At 48.6% G+C, this 18,947-nt stretch overlaps 7 protein-coding genes across 7 annotated transcripts; 4 read left to right on the plus strand and 3 right to left on the minus strand.

Annotated features, from left to right (window-relative positions):
* Positions 1-505: 505 nt before the first annotated feature.
* Positions 506-1,774, plus strand: N7466_007174 (uncharacterized protein; the record flags this gene model as incomplete). Its single annotated transcript, XM_057166563.1, has 1 exon — positions 506-1,774. One exon carries the CDS (start codon positions 506-508, stop codon positions 1,772-1,774), a length of 1,269 nt encoding a protein of 422 aa, XP_057019604.1.
* A 1,906-nt stretch (positions 1,775-3,680) lies between these two features.
* Positions 3,681-5,590, plus strand: N7466_007175 (arylsulfotransferase family protein; the record flags this gene model as incomplete). The annotated part of the gene is made up of 2 exons (XM_057166564.1): positions 3,681-4,178; positions 4,277-5,590. 2 exons carry the CDS (start codon positions 3,681-3,683, stop codon positions 5,588-5,590), a joined length of 1,812 nt encoding a protein of 603 aa, XP_057019605.1.
* Positions 5,591-5,807: 217 nt separating this feature from the next.
* On the minus strand, positions 5,808-7,327 carry N7466_007176 (uncharacterized protein; the record flags this gene model as incomplete). The annotated part of the gene is made up of 2 exons (XM_057166565.1): positions 5,808-6,164; positions 6,218-7,327. The coding sequence occupies 2 exons, from the start codon at positions 7,325-7,327 to the stop codon at positions 5,808-5,810; spliced, it is 1,467 nt and encodes a 488-aa protein (XP_057019606.1).
* A 1,621-nt stretch (positions 7,328-8,948) lies between these two features.
* Positions 8,949-9,837, plus strand: N7466_007177 (YoaK family protein; the record flags this gene model as incomplete). The annotated part of the gene is made up of 2 exons (XM_057166566.1): positions 8,949-9,156; positions 9,242-9,837. 2 exons carry the CDS (start codon positions 8,949-8,951, stop codon positions 9,835-9,837), a joined length of 804 nt encoding a protein of 267 aa, XP_057019607.1.
* A 1,394-nt stretch (positions 9,838-11,231) lies between these two features.
* N7466_007178 (uncharacterized protein) lies at positions 11,232-12,299 on the plus strand (the record flags this gene model as incomplete). Its single annotated transcript, XM_057166567.1, has 1 exon — positions 11,232-12,299. One exon carries the CDS (start codon positions 11,232-11,234, stop codon positions 12,297-12,299), a length of 1,068 nt encoding a protein of 355 aa, XP_057019608.1.
* Positions 12,300-14,044: 1,745 nt separating this feature from the next.
* N7466_007179 (uncharacterized protein) lies at positions 14,045-14,236 on the minus strand (the record flags this gene model as incomplete). The annotated part of the gene is made up of 1 exon (XM_057166568.1): positions 14,045-14,236. The coding sequence occupies one exon, from the start codon at positions 14,234-14,236 to the stop codon at positions 14,045-14,047; it is 192 nt and encodes a 63-aa protein (XP_057019609.1).
* A 2,389-nt stretch (positions 14,237-16,625) lies between these two features.
* Positions 16,626-18,611, minus strand: N7466_007180 (uncharacterized protein; the record flags this gene model as incomplete). The annotated part of the gene is made up of 3 exons (XM_057166569.1): positions 16,626-17,560; positions 17,616-18,229; positions 18,331-18,611. The coding sequence occupies 3 exons, from the start codon at positions 18,609-18,611 to the stop codon at positions 16,626-16,628; spliced, it is 1,830 nt and encodes a 609-aa protein (XP_057019610.1).
* Between the last annotated feature and the right edge of the window lie 336 nt (positions 18,612-18,947).

The raw sequence follows: 18,947 nt of genomic DNA on the forward strand, positions 1-18,947 counted from the left end.
AATTGGCGAAAGCCAGCAGCACCTTCACTGTTCACTGCTGGCTGCTCACTAGACGAAGCTGGCACTCGATGAGCCACTCAGAAGTATGTACAGTTTTGCCCGTATATATGGCATATTGTGCCTATCAACATGTCGGCCAAGCTTTCAATGCCGATCGGAGCCAATCGCAACCCCAGATCGACAAAATACGGAAACTCCCGAGGTCATTCGGCATTTACATAATTTTGTACCAATTCATCATCATTCCCAGCGGCTATTATATTATCCATTCGCTTGGGCCATTAAATCGAGCTTGAGAACCTCATGGTGTGGCTTATACGCTCCAGGGAAAATTTCTATAGCTAGCGTGAGGCTGAGCCCAATCGTGGCGGCTGTTAGCTTCGGCGGTGCAAATTTCGAGCCGTGAACATCGGCTCGTGAAATTATAAGAAGGACGCGCTCCGTTTGAAATAAAAAGACATAAAATAATTCATCACTACAGGTCTATTTAGCAACGATAGCCAATATGCCAGCGCATCAGGCCTCTGGAAGTCCAGCCTTCAAGTTTGACATTGCAGCACCGTATGAATGGGCCTATTCACCCGGCGACACCATCATCGGCAATTTGGTTCGAAGAATGCCAATCGTCACCTCTGAAGCTTCCATAAAACTATACTTTTTCGGTCGCGTCAAGGTCAAGATAACCAAGCACAATTTAAATGGCCCCGAACAAAATACCGTATCCATTTATCGTGACGATTGGCAGCTCATTGCTTCCAATGAGACCACCGTATTCAAAGGACCCCTGCATCTTGCCGAGGGGGCTGATGTTCCGCTGAGCTGGCCGATCAGGGTGGATATCCCACACCAAGCTATGCAACCATACGGTCATGGCCGGCACGATTGGCAGTCCAGCTTCCTCCCAATGGGTGTCGAATACCCTGCGGCGGACCCGACCAAGCGCCTTCTGCCGGGGTCCTTCTACTCCGACAGCGACATGGGTCGGTCATATGAGCTTGTTGAGTACTACCTCAAGGCAGAGATGAACTATGAGTTCGGAGGCCATCACAAATCCCACGAAGCCATTTGCCCCATCACTCTTCGTCACCAGTTACCAGACCCTATCAGTGCGCCGAGAATGTTCAAGCAAATACAGCAGATCTCGACCTACCGACTACTGCCAGGAATGGAAGATGCAGAACTCTCGTTCAAGCAGCATGCGAAACAGATTTTCTCCTCGTCAAAGGTACCGAGGCTTCGGTATGAGCTCCTCTTCACCGTCCCGACGTCCATTCACTTGGATGACCCAACCCCATTGCCATTGCGGCTAGAGATCATCCCAGACTCCGCTGGAACCAGTGCTAGCATCAACGATGTCGCACATCATCTTCGCATCGTGGAGCTCGAATTTGAAATACATCTCAAAACCCAATCCCAGGCCCCGAGCGCCATCTTGGGTGTGATACATCCGCATGAACACGACGAAGATCTCAGCATCAACTTCGAACGCTCTTTGGCGGATCTTGAGCAACCACTGATACTCACCACTGGGGAAAAGAGAATGCCGGTAGACCTCGGCAATATCTTCCAGTTATCTTTGCACGGGTGGGGCGTGAAGGCTGGAAACCGAAAGATCGTTTGGGACGCGTGGAGGATGGCCCAACTACGACCCAGTTTCATGACATACAACATCAAACATTCCCACACTATGAAATGGAAGATAACCTTTGAGATCGCGGGCGAGAAAGTCAAACACAGGTTTGCTCTTCCTGTGAATATTCTTGAGCCGTTGTAGTTGAGAAGATTCTGGGCTGGGTTATTTGTATTTCTTGCTGCGTTACTCTTTGTTGTTGTTTTCTTGCCTTTTGTTATTGTATGGCACTATACCCACATTGAAAGAAATTCTCGATGGCCGTTATGCGTACCATTTTACATTAACGTTTGAACAATGAATTTTGATGGATTTGATCGTCTCCTGGTGCGTTGGAAGCTTGAGGCTGCTTGGTTAAGGGGGATTTGGGCACACTATCAGATCAAAACAAACATTTGAACATCTCTAGGGATTTTTGACTAGTGTTATGGATCTCCAGGGAGGTGATATTTCCGTAAATCCACCCAATTGCTCCACAAGTCGGCAAGATTAACGAAAATAACCTGTTGTGGAACAAAAGAGAGACAGCTTTTCGAACTAGCAAATCAACATGGCCCATTCAAAGCACTAGTCCCACATAGCGAACTTCTAGAAAAAGGGGTCGTCTCGGTTGGATGTTGAAGCAGCACCTGGGCAGTACAACAGCTGAGATATTAATAACGTCCACAGACGGAGTATTCCGCGCTCCTTACTACTTAAGCTCACCCATAATATAAAAGGAGGCTTGTGGCAGTGGCTTTACAGCCATGTGGCGCTGAACCACGCAAGACACCTAAATAGGGAAAACCGATACGTGACTCTGCGGGGCTCTGTCTCGCTAGATATTGCTATACTGCGGAGGACTGCGGATGTGGAGTTACGGAATAGACATGATAGGGAATCCAGTTGCAATTCCCCGAGTCTTGGAAACTCGAGATCCCACCGTGCGGAGTTAAGGGTCGGATTAGAGCGGATTAGAGGGTTTTAACCGAGTTGAACAGGAAATGACAGCGCAAAACAAGATCTTGGCATTGATCCTGGTCTGGAGCTTGCCCTAATCAAGTTTCCCCGCCCGAGTATAGATTGAGCGTGACGGGTCTATTGATGGCGCTCGATGGCACGATAATGACACAAGTGACATGGATCAATTGGACTGATATACGGAGTTCGTTTAGTCGTATTCGTACCGTCCTCCGCCTTGAGAGAAGAAAAGAAAGAAAAAAATAGAAAAGCGGCAGTTTTTGTTGGTGGAGCCAATAGTTTCCCCTTGTTTCCCACAAAATTGAACAGAGATTTTCAGGGATCATCATTGGAACTTTATTCGTTTTTTTATTGTAATTTGCCAAGGGATAATCGTTCAAGCATTGGTCTTTTTTTTCTTTTTTTTCTACTTCGTTTTTTCCACTTTCGCGCCAAGGAAACTTGAATCCACGGATATCTTCGCTTTTGATCAAGGTCGAGTCTTCTGGAATGACGACATGATTGGCCATAGATTGGAGACATCGAGTCCACATCGGACACCTGGGAACGCCACATCTTGCCCGGTTGCGACGTAGGACGCGTGGGCGATGGCGCTACGGCCGCCGGGGTCTTGGTAGGGGACTCTGCGAAATGAGACCCCACCACTCACTTTGACTGGTCAACTCGAATTGTGGTTCAGTTGACGACATCCACAGATAATCAAATAGACCCCGTCCGGGTAAAGAGTTACAAGTTCACGTACGCAATCCCGCAAAGACGAACTCCACTAAACCTTGGCAGGTGGGAAACCTTCTATGGGCCACCAAATCAGGACGCGCGCCGAGGAAGGTGCACCACGTTGCTGGTGAAGAATTTCTGTTCCGGAGTACTTGCGGGGAGGTCCAGCAAGGGGAGAGCGCTTGGTCCGGATAGTCGGCGAGACCATTTAGGTCATCGAAGGGGTGGCGTCGAGAATATATCTGTGGCAGTGATCCCCATCTAACGCCCGCTCCGCTCAACTGTCATCTCTTCGGCATCCTACTTACTTCTTCCCCCCCCTAACCCCCTCCCCTGAAACACCCGTCATTGATCGAGGACCTGCAATGATCCAATGTCCATGCGGGCTTCCTCCGCCACTCTGCGCTTGAGCTCCTGGCTTGGCCGCAGCGATCGACCACAAAGACCCGGCTCGAGACGTTTATTGCCGGCGCTTCTGTTGTCACTGGGCGGCCTCGTCTTATTCTACCTCTTTATTGTGCCGCAGCTTCTCAGGTTTCGATTCCGACTCGGCTTGAGTAGGTACGATTTGGGATTTTCCGGATTCGGTCCAACACAAACATACCTCTCCTTCGATGAGGAGGCGCCAATCGTCGAGATTTCTCCGGCCGGCGCAAAATGCGACCAACGATATACCTTCCTTGCGCCACGGGGCGACTCCGTGCGCCATCCGGGACCAATGATCCTCGACGCTCAGGGCGAGCTCGTTTACAAGAAATACAACTGGGGAACGACTCAGGATTTCAAAGTCCAACACTACAAGGGCGAGGATTACCTCACATACTGGCAGGGAGATGAAGAAGATGGACATGGTCGAGGATCATGGTATATGGTATGGGCCCTAGCATCTGCTTGGCAATCCTCGATTGGGGGCGTTTTCTTCTCATTGGCTACAGGGGGCTAATTTTTTTTTTCTTACGGCAACTACAGCTTGATTACACCTATACCCCAAAATACATCGTATCCCCTGTTGGCATTCTTCAGGGCGATCTTCACGACCTCCAAATTACCGTCAACGACACCGCCCTCCTCACAATCTACGAACCCATCCCAGCCGATTTGACCTCTGTCGGCGGTCCCGAACTCGGATGGCTTTACGAAGGTGTCATTCAAGAAGTCGACATTGCGACTGGTGAGCTCCTGTTCGAATGGCGATCGTCGCATACCTACCCTCCGGAAACCAGTTACGAACCACTGGGCGACAAAGGTCACGAACGAACCCTCGGTTACGATTACTTCCACATGAACAGCGTGGACAAAAACGATGACGGCCACTACCTCGTATCGGCGCGACACACACATACAGTCACATGCATCGACTCAAGCGGCAAGGTACTTTGGACATTGGGTGGGAAATACAACGATTTCGACGATCCCGAGGATTCGGATGGCTCGGCAACTGGCTTCAAGTGGCAGCACGATGCTCGCTGGCGTGGGCCCAACCGCATCACTATTCTGAACAACGCGGCCAATGACAACACAGATCTGTCTGCCGTTAGCCAAGGTCTCCTGATCGAGTTAGACATCCCCGGGCGCACGGCTAAGGTGGTCACAAAATACAGCCACCCACAAGGCATGATGGCTGTTACGCAGGGTAACGTGCAGGTGCTTGACACGGGCAACGTGCTTGTTGGCTGGGGCCACAGCGCGGCGTTCACAGAGTTTTCGGCCGATGGCGAAGTCGTCTGCAATACGCACTTCGGCGCCTCGGCCTATTTCACTTTCGGCCGGACAATGTCATACCGAGTCTTCAAGGACAAATGGGTCGGTATGCCAGACACAATCCCTGATGCTGAGATGGCTGGCGACAGCATCTTTGTGAGTTGGAACGGAGCGACCGAGGTTGCTTCATGGGCGCTGGAAGCTTGGGACGGGGACAATCTTACAAACATGACATTCGTCCCCGTTGACGAAGTCCCACGCTCCGGCTTTGAGACCGAGGTTCCGATCTCAGATGTCGTTACCTCTTATTTCCGCGTTGCCGCCATAAATTCAAACGGCGAGGTCATCGGGAGGACGGAGGTTGTCTCACGAGGCTCTGCGCCTGAAACAAGTTTCTCCTCGGATCATCCCTGGGGAGTCACGATCATTCTGGTTTTTTCCTTCACTTGTCTTCTTGGTGGACTGTACTGCGCCGTCTTCCGTCGTTTACGGCGTCGCAGGCCAGATATGGGCGCACTATACCAGCTGGTTAGGCCCAAAGACGAGGAGAGTGACACTGAACATAGTCACCTCCCGATCTAAATCTAGGTGGGCGCCGGCGTCCTTTTTACTTATACCCCTTCGTGCTTTATACATATAGAATTGCATACCTGTCCATATTTTCAATCAAGTACATGTGTACAAACATTTTCGAACAAGGTCGTGATCCTAGCTTCTTTCGAAGCTTCCGTTCATCATATTAAATCATGTCTGTCTATGTATCGGGTATCAAGTGTTCTGCAGTCTACATATACAAGCTCTAAAAGATTCTCTTTATGCTTGGCTTCACCCACATCGGCGCCTCGCACTTATTACTCTCACGCCACCTCTGGATCCCAGAGTTATCCCACCCAGCCGTCAGCTTATCCGGCGAAACATTATTTGCGGCCCCGAGACGAATTGTGCGAACAAATACACAATGCCCCGATGCATCCCATGTGAATGAGAGACAAGCATCGCTGTCTTGACACGCCATCCGACACGCGCTCAAGGAGGCATGCGCCTCCGACTCGGGCGGCTCAATATGTCCCCCAAAATCACCATTATCCCAACCGACCCGGTCCGACAATTCTCCCAACTGGAGATAATCAGCCAGATCCGAATATAGAACAGGGTTCTGTTCCATGTCAGCCCGTATCCGTGATGTCACCAGCCACCAAACAAACTTACCGATCTATCCCGCCCGCTCTCCCACTTAGCCAATCCCGTCATATCCGCAAACAAAGACTTATGCAAGCTAATCACAGGCTGACACCAGTGCTTGGCATCAAACGGAATCCCATGCAACGCATGCGCATTAAACATAGGCCACAAGCCCGAGATATTAACACCCTTCTGATACAGCGCAAACCCCAGCACCGAGTCCCCACAGCAATCGCGATCCACCACTTCCATATACCGCTCACTAACCGACGGCTCCGCGTACTCGCCAAAGGCGCCCACTTGCCGCTCCGTCAAAACCTCAACAGCCGCCCTGGAAAGAATGAACCCAGATCCCCCATACGCAAACCATACCCGCTCCTCATGTTCCAGCCAAAAGCCCGGCGACGGCGACCCAAAGTACAGCGGCACGCTTGGATCAAACTGGTCCAGGAGCCGGAACACATTATCCCAGAAAAGGTAGGTGTCTGTTTCTAGGAACACGAACCATTCGGCCGTCGGATTGGCTTCCCTCGCGCGCTCGATCATAGGCAGGAACTTGAACCGGTCCAGACGCCAGCCCTCTGCGCCGCCAAAATTCTTGTCGCCGCGCTGCAGGGCCTCGTAGGCGCCGAAGTCTGTGATGTTCATGCGTGCGGCGAGGGGTGCTAGGTCAGCGAGGACGTCGTGGACGCGGTGGCCGTGGAGCTCGGTTGCGCGGTCCGAGACGACGAGGAGATTGGATATGCAGCGCGTGACGGAGGTCATGGAGGCGTCGATGCGGTCTGCGCTTTCTGTTGCGCCGGTCTTGAGCACGACCTGGACGCGAGAGAGGATGTTTGCGGGGAAGTCGGCGCAGATGTCCTCTGTTGTTAGTAGGCCCTTTGATTTATATTTTTCGAAATGGGTGATTGTTTGCCAGTTCCAGAAATCGGGTTCTGGTGGTGAATCTGCATCTTTATTTTCGGCGCTCGCGGCCGATAGGTCCAGGACGTGGCCGAGACTGAGGTTGTTTTTCCATGAATATGAGGCCAGGAGAATGGTTGTGGATAGTGCTAGGGAGACGGCTAGGAGCTTGACCTTATTCAAGCTTAGGAGGCGCGTCAAGGGCTTGGTGGTTTGGTATGTGGGCGTCGTCATGTTGTATATGATCGGCGGGCCTGTGGCCGCGATTGATTTTGGATGTGATGTCTCAAGAGTCCGCTCATGGGGATTCAATTGAATGGGAGAAATGGTCGAGCGAGAGGAAAATCTCCAAGAGATGATCGGTGCGAATTGAAATAACCTGCCAAGTCAGAGCACTAGGATCCAGGGTCCATATAACAGCGGATCCGGTTGTGGAAAAGCCCTCCGCCATACAAATCACAAATCAAGCAGTTTGATGCATTGAAGGGAAGGGTAGCGGGAAAAGGAAAGGTTCAAGTATTTAATTTGCAGTAAAGCTTTTTTTTATTTGTCTCTGGAAGCTGCCGGTTGGGAATTCTTTGATCAACTGCAAAACCAAGCTATGAATTGGTCCCAAACCTGGATTCCGAGTCATGACGAGGCTATCGAGCTGGATTGAACGACATCACTGGTTCACAGCGACAGATAAAAATGGGTCTCCAGCACGAGCGAGGCTGCGAGCCCACATTGCAGCCAAAATCTTGGAATTTAGCATCTGAACTCCAAAATGCATGTAGATTTGGTACAGTTGGTTGAATTGTTGCCTGCCGATCTCTTAGCATTTTGTTTGCCGGTCAATGTAGATACCCGCTAGTTATACGCTCAAATCTTCAAAGCAAACACAAAGTTGGTTTTTATGCCATCTTTGCATCCTATATGTTACATATCAATTGGACTCGATCAATATTCTAAAATTTCCAGGGCTATCCCGGCACTTGAAAAAAGCAATGTTGCAGGTTGAACGCGTCCCTGAGTTGTGTGACGAGTCCAAACCTCGGCCAAGGCTGCCGTAGAGTAGCATTAGAAGCACTTCCAAGCCGATAACGCGTCAGGATTCCAGATTTAGCGTGTGTTTCTTGGCGGTTTGCCTGACTCCGCTATCTACTAGAACTTGTATGGATACTTCGTAGCAACTACCAACCTGGGCCTAGCGGTGTGACTGCAACTCCAGTACTTATCTAGGTGCATGGAACACTTGGAGCTGTTTATCTTTTTGCCAATGTCCTTTTCTGTGTATCTCCGGAAGTTATCGTGTCACTTGAACATGCAGATTTTGTCTCTCCGGTGAGCCCGGCTCGGCATCGCCTTCTTGGCAGTGCGATTGGATTATGATTCAACGTCGCACTTGTATAGTCTTACGAATTCAGGCACAGATATATCGGCGGGAAAAACGTGAATGTCCTATCATGGCTATGGTTCCAGCAATGGTAGAGTTGTATGAAAAGGAATCGTTAAAAGAGAGCGACAAGTACCTTGTGAAGCACCGGTGAAAGAAAAAGCCTAAAGGAACCCCCTCCACTCTTCAAGTTTCAGCCCTACGGGGAGTCTCCAAGGGCCAAGTGGAGTACATTAGTCCGTTGAGCCAATGTCGTGATTGCCCAAACACCGAAAATACGGGAATCGGTCTAGTTCGCCGCGGCAACTCTTGTTGAACTTTTCCATTTTACCGCTCCTCCCTCCCTTGCAATCCCAAGTCCTTCTCTTATTCCGTCGTTTGTTTCTCGCCTTGATCTCCTTTTTCTTTCCCCAGCGTTATCCCCATAGACCCCGTCAATAATAAACAAGGCGCGCATTCATACGGCACAAAAAAACAAAAATGGAGAAACCCGCGGAGACCCCGACACCGGACCTAGAGGCTAGCCCCTCCGCAGACATGCGCAAACAATCAACCCTCACAACACGATGGACCCAAGAGCTCAATCCCAGCCATGCCGACCTCGTCTGTCTGCTCCTCTGTTTCCTCACCGGTCTGTGCGACAGCAGCGCCTACAATGCGTGGTCCTGTTTCCTGGGCATGCAAACCGGTATGAATCACTCCAGCGACTCGATTCGCGCCGAAAGGCCCAAAACCAACCCACACGCATACTAACCTCCGACGCCCATGAACAGGTAACACCATCTTCCTCGGCCTCGGCGCCTCCAACCAGCCAACCAGCAAGCCGTGGGGCTGGCTCAAGTCCCTCGTCTCCATCGTCTCCTTTTTCTCCGGCGCGATGATCTTCTCCATCTCCATGCGCACGGTCGGCTCCCTCCGCCGCGGCACCCTCTTCGTCTCCTTCCTCGTGCAAACGGCCCTCATCGTCATCGCCGTCGCTCTCATCCAGGCCAATCTCATCCCCCACAAGTCAAACGATACCACCCTGGACGGCGGCCCCTTGTTCCTGGAACTCATCCCCATTGGACTCTTGGCTTTCCAGTCCGCCGGTGGTATGACCTGCAGTCGCGCTTTGGGTTACAATGAGATCCCCACCGTCGTACTCACCAGTGTATACTTTGATATTGCCTCCGATGCGAAGCTGCTCCAGAAGCCGACGGACAATGTCAAGCGCAATCGCCGTATTGGAGGCGTGGTCTTCTTGCTTATTGGTGCCATTGTTGGTGGGTGGTTGAGTCGGAGCAGTGGCGGTATGGAGTCTGCGCTGTGGATGGCTGCTGGCTTGAAGCTGGTGGCAGCTTTTGGATGGCTGTTTTGGAAGGCTAAATAGATAATATACTGATTGCGCGCGCGTCGCGTTGCGTTGCGCTTGTTGGGAACAAGGGGGAAAAGGCTTCTTTCAGAGGAAGCCAGGAACTGAATCACTAATTTTCGCATTTGCGCACTTGCATTATAGAGAGCGGATTGTTAGAGCCCAAGAGAAATATACCTTGTTTTCTCGCTTGTCTTTTTATCAATATCATGAACCTAATTGATTTATTTTCTTTCAGATATGGCTTCGTTTAAACATGTGCAACCTCGCTCGACTACCGAGAAAGAACACTCAAAATTCCCTTCAAACCATCTAACTCCAACGAACTCCTTTGGTACACTCATCAATTTTGGAGTGGCAACCATCAACGACCCTGTTCCACATTAGTACCTTGGGGTGTTCATCTGGTTACTCGGGTGTATCAGCCCCCCCCCCCCCCCCCCCCAGCTTGTCTAAGGCCCGCTAGCAGCATATACATTTGGAGCGCCTCAGCAGCCGCCCATCTGCAGCCAGATGAATACTAGTACCTATCAGCACACTCATACTCTCCACCGTCTGCAAATCCTCGGGCCGGTACACAGCCCTGAAAATATCTATGACCTCAATTTGGAGAGACCACATAGCATAATCTGTATCTTTTGACTCGCTGATGGATAGTACTAGCTTTGAGCTATGGCGATCTGCCTTTTTAAAGGCCCTAGTGCTTAGATGCAATCCACTGGCAATGGTGTTTGGTCACTTGTCATGTGATATATATACTCTCACTTATCTCCTTGTAGATAGATCTTCCTTCTCAGTGCTCTCAAGTGCTCTCTCTTTTCTTTTTTCTTCTTTGCAGCACCCAATAGCACAGCATTACGTGCGTTCTCGCCCCCCTTTTCTGATAGACTCGTTCTTCGTGTTCTTCCAGGTTATGAGCCCTCGTTCCACTTGATTCTATCTAACGCGTTGATCAACTGCTCCGTTCCTTCGATTTACACAGGCGTTCCCCGCGTTTCCCCCGTATTACAGGTGATTCCTGTAACGCACCCCACTTTGCAGCGTTCCTGCATTGCACCCTTCGTTCGCTGGTCTGTCAGATCGCACCCTTCGCTTGTGCGTCGAGACAGAAGCTCAAGACTTCCATCTCCATCGAGCACTCCACATCGGAAGAATCAGTTTCTTTCATCAAAGTTCAGTAACAGCTTCCACCTGTTGGACACAAGGAATCCGAATATTCCCAGTCCTCCCCAGACACATTCCACGGGTCATCACGATCCATCACTGTCGACTCGTGAACAATCGCACTCGCCGGAACCTTCACAAACTGCGCATTGCCGTGCAATCATAATCACCCCGCGACCAGTCACTGTTGTCCAAGGGTCCACCATTGGAACACTCCTCTTCATCATCATACTTTCTAGCCATCCACCATGTCTAGCTTCGATCCTGCCGGACGTATCGACGTCTTCTCACTTGCAAAGAATATCAAGAAGCTTGAGACAGATGCCGATTGGCGCAAGTGGAGTGAGGATATGAATCAATTGATCAGGGCATATGACACCAAATGCTGGCAGATCCTCCAGGGTCTTGCGAAGAAACCTGCTGGACCCAGTGTAGATCAGATTCATGACGTTCCGCTCATGACAGCATACCTAACCTCCATCTTCGGTACAGTAGAACGAATCCCGACCGACGCCATGGATAAGTTGCAGAAGGCACTGAGTGATTGGGATCAGATTAACTGCATCGGATGCATGGTGCTTAAGTTGACAGTCTCGCCTGGAGCCGCTACTATGATCAACAACATGTTTGATCTCAGGGAAGCCTACCTCATTCTTAAGAAAGCATACCACCGTACGTCCTACCCAAACAGCTTACTCATGTGGGACAAGATCATGCACCTTCAATACAAGAAAGAAGACACCGCACATAGTCATCTTCAACGCTTCCAGCTTGCGATTCAGAACATCCTTGCTGATTATCCCTCAGTGCTTGGCAACACCGTCATCTTCTGCATGTTCATATCGAGCATACAGTACCATCCTGATATTAAACCGTTCACGACGAACCTCATTGTGGATACTCACAATATAACAGACACCGTACTCGCCGGCGTCTACTCACGTTTCCTCTTGAGTGACTCAATTCACAAGCTTCATCAGAACCACCAAAAATCCAACAACAGCGCCGCCGCCACCACCGTCGACAAGCCTACCAATGTTGGCAAGGGCAAAAACCGTAGCCGAAAGCGCGGCAAACGAAAGTCACAGGACAAATCCAGCTCTGGATATGACTCAGTTCATACGGATAACAAATCTGCATGGTGTCCAAAGCACGGTTCTTGGGGCAATCATGTACAGTCTAAATGCAGGCTTTCCGAAGACAAATGGAAGAATCAGGCCATGCCTAAGTCCAATGCCGCAACTTCAGAAGAAGATACTACCTCTTCAGGAGAATATGTCGCTAAAACTTCTTACAAGACTTACAACAACCTCTAAACAAATACTGCGTCCGTTGGTACCGATGCCGACGTCAACGCCAATGAAGACGCCGATGATCTTATTGGCGTTCGCTAACACAATCGCTGCTCTCGAGCAACCAATCCGCTCAGCTGAGCAAACCTTCCCAACAACGACCCCCCTTCCGACACCGATCGGTTCTCCTCTTCCTACTGCCGAGCCGTTCGACCCCACATATCCTCTCCATCTCCTTTCCTCGTAGACTCGTTCTTCATGTTGTTTCACCCTTTACTAATGAGGTAAACTCCCTTCTTGATCCCCGTCAGACCATGGCCCCACTCTTTTTGTTTACGGGATAACAACAAGAGCCACTCACCCATCTACCTTTAATTTCAAAAAAAAAAAAAAATTGCCTCTGCCTCCAAAATGTCTTTATTCAGGGGTGATTCGGTACCAAGACAGCCTGCTTCTGTCCCCCGCCGAGTCCGCGCAAACGCAGACGTCTTTTGGAGACTCCGAGAATGCTGATCGAAGAATACCTCTACCGCATTGATCCCTTCCTTCAGGAGTGTTAGCTTCAATAGCCCAGGGCTACCTAGTACTAGCAGAGAATTTATCTCTGAAGATGAGAACCCAGCAAAGACCCTAACATCTCATATTCATCAAACATTGAATTTTGCGAGATCATGGCTGCCCTATAGAGTCAATATTCCGTATCGCTATGTAAGGTAACTCGACATCTGGAGATGAAGGCATATTCAACCTGCTCCATATATCCAGTCTTTCGCGGGCCCAGGCTCTTCTTCGGTTCGCCTTGGTCCTCTTAAGGATGAGCTTATGGATCTTCTGAACATTGACCGTAATGACCTAGTGCTTTATGATGTATGTCGAGGTTATGGATATAGAAGACTGGCATGCACGCCCATCTATATTCCCCATCCGACCTGGACCAGTTGACACATGCATGAACTCGTGAGGGTTTTTCAAGGTTGCTTCAAATGTTGAGAAGATCAGAACATTTGAACATTGATGCACACATGATGTGGATATTATTCAACTTCTGGATCAAGAACTTGGGCTAACATTTGATGGTCAACTGCACGTGGTGGCAAACTATTTGTTCTATGAACATTCCTCGGTCGAGATTTTCAACATTTGAAATATCACGCCCTATCATCCTGATGTATGTCTTCAAAAATGTTACCAGCAACCTACGCGACATCTGGAATTAGCCGCAAGTCAGAGCACTCATCCTACACCTTCTTGCTGAAGAAATATCACTACGTAGTCCTTACAGTTTTCGAGTTTCTCCTGGCTAAACCTTATTGCCAAGCTAAAATGTTCTGATTTGCTGTTCCCTAATGTTGATTTGACACGTCATGGGTTAGCCAGGGGAGATGCCGATTTTCAAAAAAGGCAAGGACAGGGAAGTGAACAAAAATACATAAGGTTAGTGGTGCCGGTTCACGGTAATTCTCCGGGTGTGCTTATGTTGGTAAAATTAGCCTATCTGGCTGATTTGTGGGGCTTATAGGGGTAATATTGGCTATATGAATGATTTACTGGGTTAGACTAGGGTCTGGACACCTTTTTAGCCTAGTGGAAATTTCTGCCAGTTATGAGCCCGGCCTCATTGATCTGAAGAACAACATAAACTCAAGTCTCTTCCTAGAGCCTGTTCCTTCCGTCGAACAGCGATTTGAGCTTCTTTCTTATAAGAACTCAGCTTTCTGGAGGAATCTTCCTTCTATGGCAGGATTTGAGATAACAAGGCGATCTTGTAATCAAGGCTGTCCTGTAACCTTACGCGGTATTTCAGGGCCTCTGATTGGCTCGGCAGCGGTGGGAATCCAGTAGGGATCGATTTCATCCCATATTTGTACACCGCCGGCGACACGCTCAATGTAGCCGATCCATGAAGGCCATGAATCATAGGAGACAAGCGTAACTGGCTTCCTGACATCAGATGAAGACATAATGAAAGAAATAGAAGAATAATAGAAGCTTCTGGAAGATAATTGGAAGACTTCTGGAAGAATCTAGAAGGAAGATTCCTCTAGAAAGCTGAGTTCTTATAAGAAAGAAGCTCAAATCGCTGTTCGACGGAAGGAACAGGCTCTAGGAAGAGACTTGAGTTTATGTTGTTCTTCAGATCAATGAGGCCGGGCTCATAACTGGCAGGATTTGAGATAACAAGGCGATCTTGTAATCAAGGCTGTCCTGTAACCTTACGTGTACAATACAACGCCAAGATATAGCGTTTTGTACGGTTGGGAGTGCACAACAACTCGGTTGTGCGGCACCACGCTTAAGCAAGAATAAGCGATTCGTGCAAACGGGGGATATTGATATCAGACACAACAAATAAACTTAGAATAGAAGGAATAAGGGCTTCTAGAGTCTTCTAGAAGGAAGAAGGAAGCGTATTCCAGTTGTCATACAAAGAACGTAACATAAATCATATGTTATCTTTGGCTTGAATCCTACAATAAGTGCAAGATTCCTATCCTATTTAAGCGAGAGATTACTGCTGTTTGACATGAACAACAGAATATGAGGCATTTGACGTATATCAAATAATGCATAATAGAAAGAGGGGAAGGGGGCAAATCATAAAGATTGGGGCAAATCTTCAGTCTTGAGATCATTGATTTTACGGGGCGTTCAATATGTACGAGGAATTTGATCGATCGCAACCCCCCAATTCCAACAGCTTATATTGATCAAATCTCTCAGTCTCTCGTTTTAAAAGTTGCAGCCATCAATTGGATTTTTTTTTAAATTTTAGTGATTAATTTGCAAGACTGGCCGAAATGATATATATCTCGCGGTCGCCTTGGCACGGCGAGATGATTCAGTGGCCTTTGTTGCCAGATGTGTTGGAAACCTTCAAATGTTAAGTTGGAAATTCACTCGCAAACATGGAACCACTGCACATGTGTGAAGGAGATGCGACCGACCTCTTTTGCAAATGATTCAAATGTTGGTTCAGTTCGGGATTCAACCTCAATTCTACCCATTTGAACTGTCGTTGACGATTTTGGGTGGGTCTGATTAGATCTATGGCGGCCGATAGAGGCCACCCTTTAAAGGGTCACATCCCAATTTCAACTTCCAGACTGGCAGAAAGTAAATTACGAGTAATTCCAAACATTTGAATTCATGAATCATATTTGTTCTTGAACTGCATTATACATTGAATTCTTGATGCACGTCTTCCCAATTGGCCTTCTCTGAGCCTGAAGCACTTGACTGGGCGATTGCTAGCACGGCGGGCCCGTATGGAGGTTTGTGATTTGTTCTTCGGCATTTTGAGCAACTGAAAGCGAAGTGTTGTCGAACTAGGTGGGTAACTGAGAGTAAAGTGATAATTAGTATTCAAATACTGAGGGTATAAATAGGCTGAAGTCTAGACCTTCATACCTTCAGATAGCTCTCACTTCACTACTATGCCCAGGGGCACCCACCCATAGGTTGGGTGGATATTTGTCGAGTTAGACCTGGATGAACATACCAAGAAGCGGATTCTTTTGGTGAAAAGGAGCTTCAGTAAAAGTTTCAAAAGCTATAAAACCAGGAGAGTTAAAGAAGAGAAGAAAAATTTCAGAGAAGAATCTAACTCACTGTGCGATATCCTGGGAATTCTTCCTTCGTGATTTGCTGCGTGAACGCAGATACCAAAAGACCAAACAGAAGCATGTTACTATAGTACTGTTAAAACTTTTGAGCGGACTGTGGACAGTGGAACAATATCGGCAAACAAACAGCAGGTTTTCCTCCTCCTCTCTCGAGAATCTCCCCTTCTCTTTCTCCCAGTAAATTATCACAATAACTGGCAAGAAAGAGAGGCAGAGATCCTAGTCATATAATCCCTTCTCAAGTCCCTTCTCAAGTCTATTCTAAAAGTGACCCATATTTAGATCCCTTAAGATATTCCTGTATGTGATAAATACAATACGAGCGGGAAACAGGGCGGTGAAGTTAGAAATTGAAATTAGGACGGCCTCTATCGGCCGCCATATTCTGTGCACCTTCGGAACTCCCGGGCTTCTCAGCAGGTGATTCATGGGAGATCAGTTTCCATGGAACCATACTGAGATCGTCGCAGAACAGGAAAAGCTCTCGAATCAAGCTAAAATTATGGAATACCGGCCATCGACCAAGCACATGCAAGCCAGCTCATAATTGAATTTGGATATTACAGTATATACTTTTTTTTGCTGCCGTTTTCGCAGCCAAATTATGTATGTGAGCTTCCGAAGATTGGAGATTTCGGGAAAGCCTTCGAAGTCTGGATTCTTGAACTTGAGATATTGAATATTCACTAATTAAATCTTGCGCGTGGAAGATATCCGTGGAAGCAGACTAGATTACAGTACCCTTGACCTGCTTCTTGTCGACGTTGAAGTTCTTCCACAAAAGAATCGCCGGGATACCCAAGATTAAAATGCATGTGGAAGCAATGCAGTTCATTCGCTGGGAATAGCCCCAAGCATAAGCAGCCGCCTCGCGGACCGGAGAGCCAACCGGGTATTTCAATTGAGTCGCGAAAGAGCCCTGGAATATCGCATCGGCGTTCGCTTGTTCGTCAGCAGGGAGACGACTGCGGAGCGCCCCGAGATATGTGTTGTTGTAGATGGCAGCACAGACGGCATAGCCGATTGAGCTCCCGACATTGTTGAACAAGCTAATGAGAGAAAGAGCCAGTGGGATACCCTCACGATCACCGCCAGCCATAGCAGCCATATCGTTACCGATAACCAGGGTACCGCCAGCAAAGGCAATGAAGATCTGGCACATGATGATATAACCGATGCTTTGGTCAGAGCCACGGAAATGAATCAATAGACCGGAGCCGAGCATCATGAGCGGCAAACCGAAGCACAAGCAAGCCCACTTGAAGTGTTTGGTTTTATAAATGTAAAGTCCCATCACCACGGACCAAAAGCAGGACCCGACATTGTAGGTCTGTAGCATGTAGCCGGCTTTGGTGTAGCCAAGGTCGTAGACAACCAGCAGGAAGGCTTGGAAGTATGTGTCCCATAGGTCGAAGTTGAAGAACAAAACGAGGCTGAGCAGACAAGCACCGGCGATAGAACGATTTTTGAAAATCTCCCACCGGATAAAGTGCTTGCGAGCAAAATATCTCTCCCAAATGGCAAAGACTGGGAACAGGCAGAATCCGATCACAACCATAGCGATGAACTTGGCGCTAGAATATTCGGCGAGGCCGTAAGATGTCAAGCTAAATGGTAGTAAAAAGAGAATGAATGCAGCCATGATGATGAAAGCACCAATCACTGCGCACGACTATTAGCTTCGAGAAAAAAAATTATACTCTTGCGAATGACTTACCATCAAATTCGTGAATATAATGAATGATAGATTGCAAAGTGGTCCGGCCACTAGGCTCTCTCTTAAACACTCCCAATTTTTGAGCCTTCTTCTCATAAAATTTAAAGATAAGGCATAAAGGAATGAAGACACAAGGCTGAATGATGGCAAAAGCACCAAATGCCCAACGCCATCCAGACGTTTCTATAAAAGACGTCACCGCCAGCGGCGCAGTAAATGCCGTGCAGATAAAAGGGGTTGTAGAAAACGCAAAAGCCCAGGCTCGGTTGCGCAGTCCAGTAGTATCGGCGATGAAAATCTCTAAAATGAGATAAATAAAGTAATAGCCGACCCAGTAAAGGGTGTAACCAGCAGCAAATGAGTTGGGTCCATTGCACGCGGCCAGGATGATCATTCCAATGACATAAATGACAACGGATATGAACAGACCCTCGGCACGGCCCCACAAATTCAGGGTCTTTCCAAGCGGCAATTTCAACACACCTCCCACAATAGCCGCAGTAATGTAGGCCGTCGTAACCTGTGGCGCGGCCTGGAATGTACCTAGCACATATTGCGAAAGGTTCGACAACATGGTCTGATGGAAAGCCAGCATGAAATAGCAAAGCCAGATCCTAATCAGATCGATCGATTGGTCGCAAATTAGCGCTTAGCTCCCCGCGGGGAAAGAGGAACCCCTAGATTTTCTTTTTGAACCACAACAACTTGAACTCACCAGCCATATATTCCGAGCACCACCTTCTTCGTGTAGACCAAGGCCGCCGCCTCAGCCTTTTGCAAGCCGATATCGGCATTTGAATTGATTTGGTCGGGATGCGCCTGGACCTCTTTTTCATCGTGCCACTCTAACGACTCTTCCCCAGCCGGGACAGCCGAAATCTCCTTGCCAGTCTCTTTTTGTGCGCCAGCATCGTCCTCATAGATCGGAGGTGGCACAAAGGACTTGGATGTGCGTCCATTTTCGTCTCGGCCCCTGATAATGTCGATGGCGCCCATGTTGGCGGTTATAGGGTATCGCCGGCGATCGGTATCGCGATTGTCCTTGAGAGTGCAACGAGATAAAAAAATTCGAACAGAGTTGCCTGGCAGAGTGGGAAGGCCCAGCCTTTTCTATGCCCGAGAGCCAAAAAAAGGGTCCAAGGCTGTCGAGAGCAAACCCTGAATTTGCGCATATGCACTCGATTACTGGATCAGGTCTCCACATCTTCGTTTTTCATTCGCCTTCACACTTGCCGGAGCTTGGCGGGATCAGATAAGTAATTAAATCAAATCCAGCGTTTGTTCGGTTGCCAATCACCGGCGACTCCGAGATTTCTTTCTGGAATATTATTT

Source organism: Penicillium verhagenii, assembly GCF_028828195.1.
Source record: "Penicillium verhagenii strain IBT 33310 chromosome Unknown utg000007l_segment0_segment0, whole genome shotgun sequence".
Classification (NCBI taxonomy): Eukaryota; Fungi; Ascomycota; class Eurotiomycetes; order Eurotiales; family Aspergillaceae; genus Penicillium; species Penicillium verhagenii.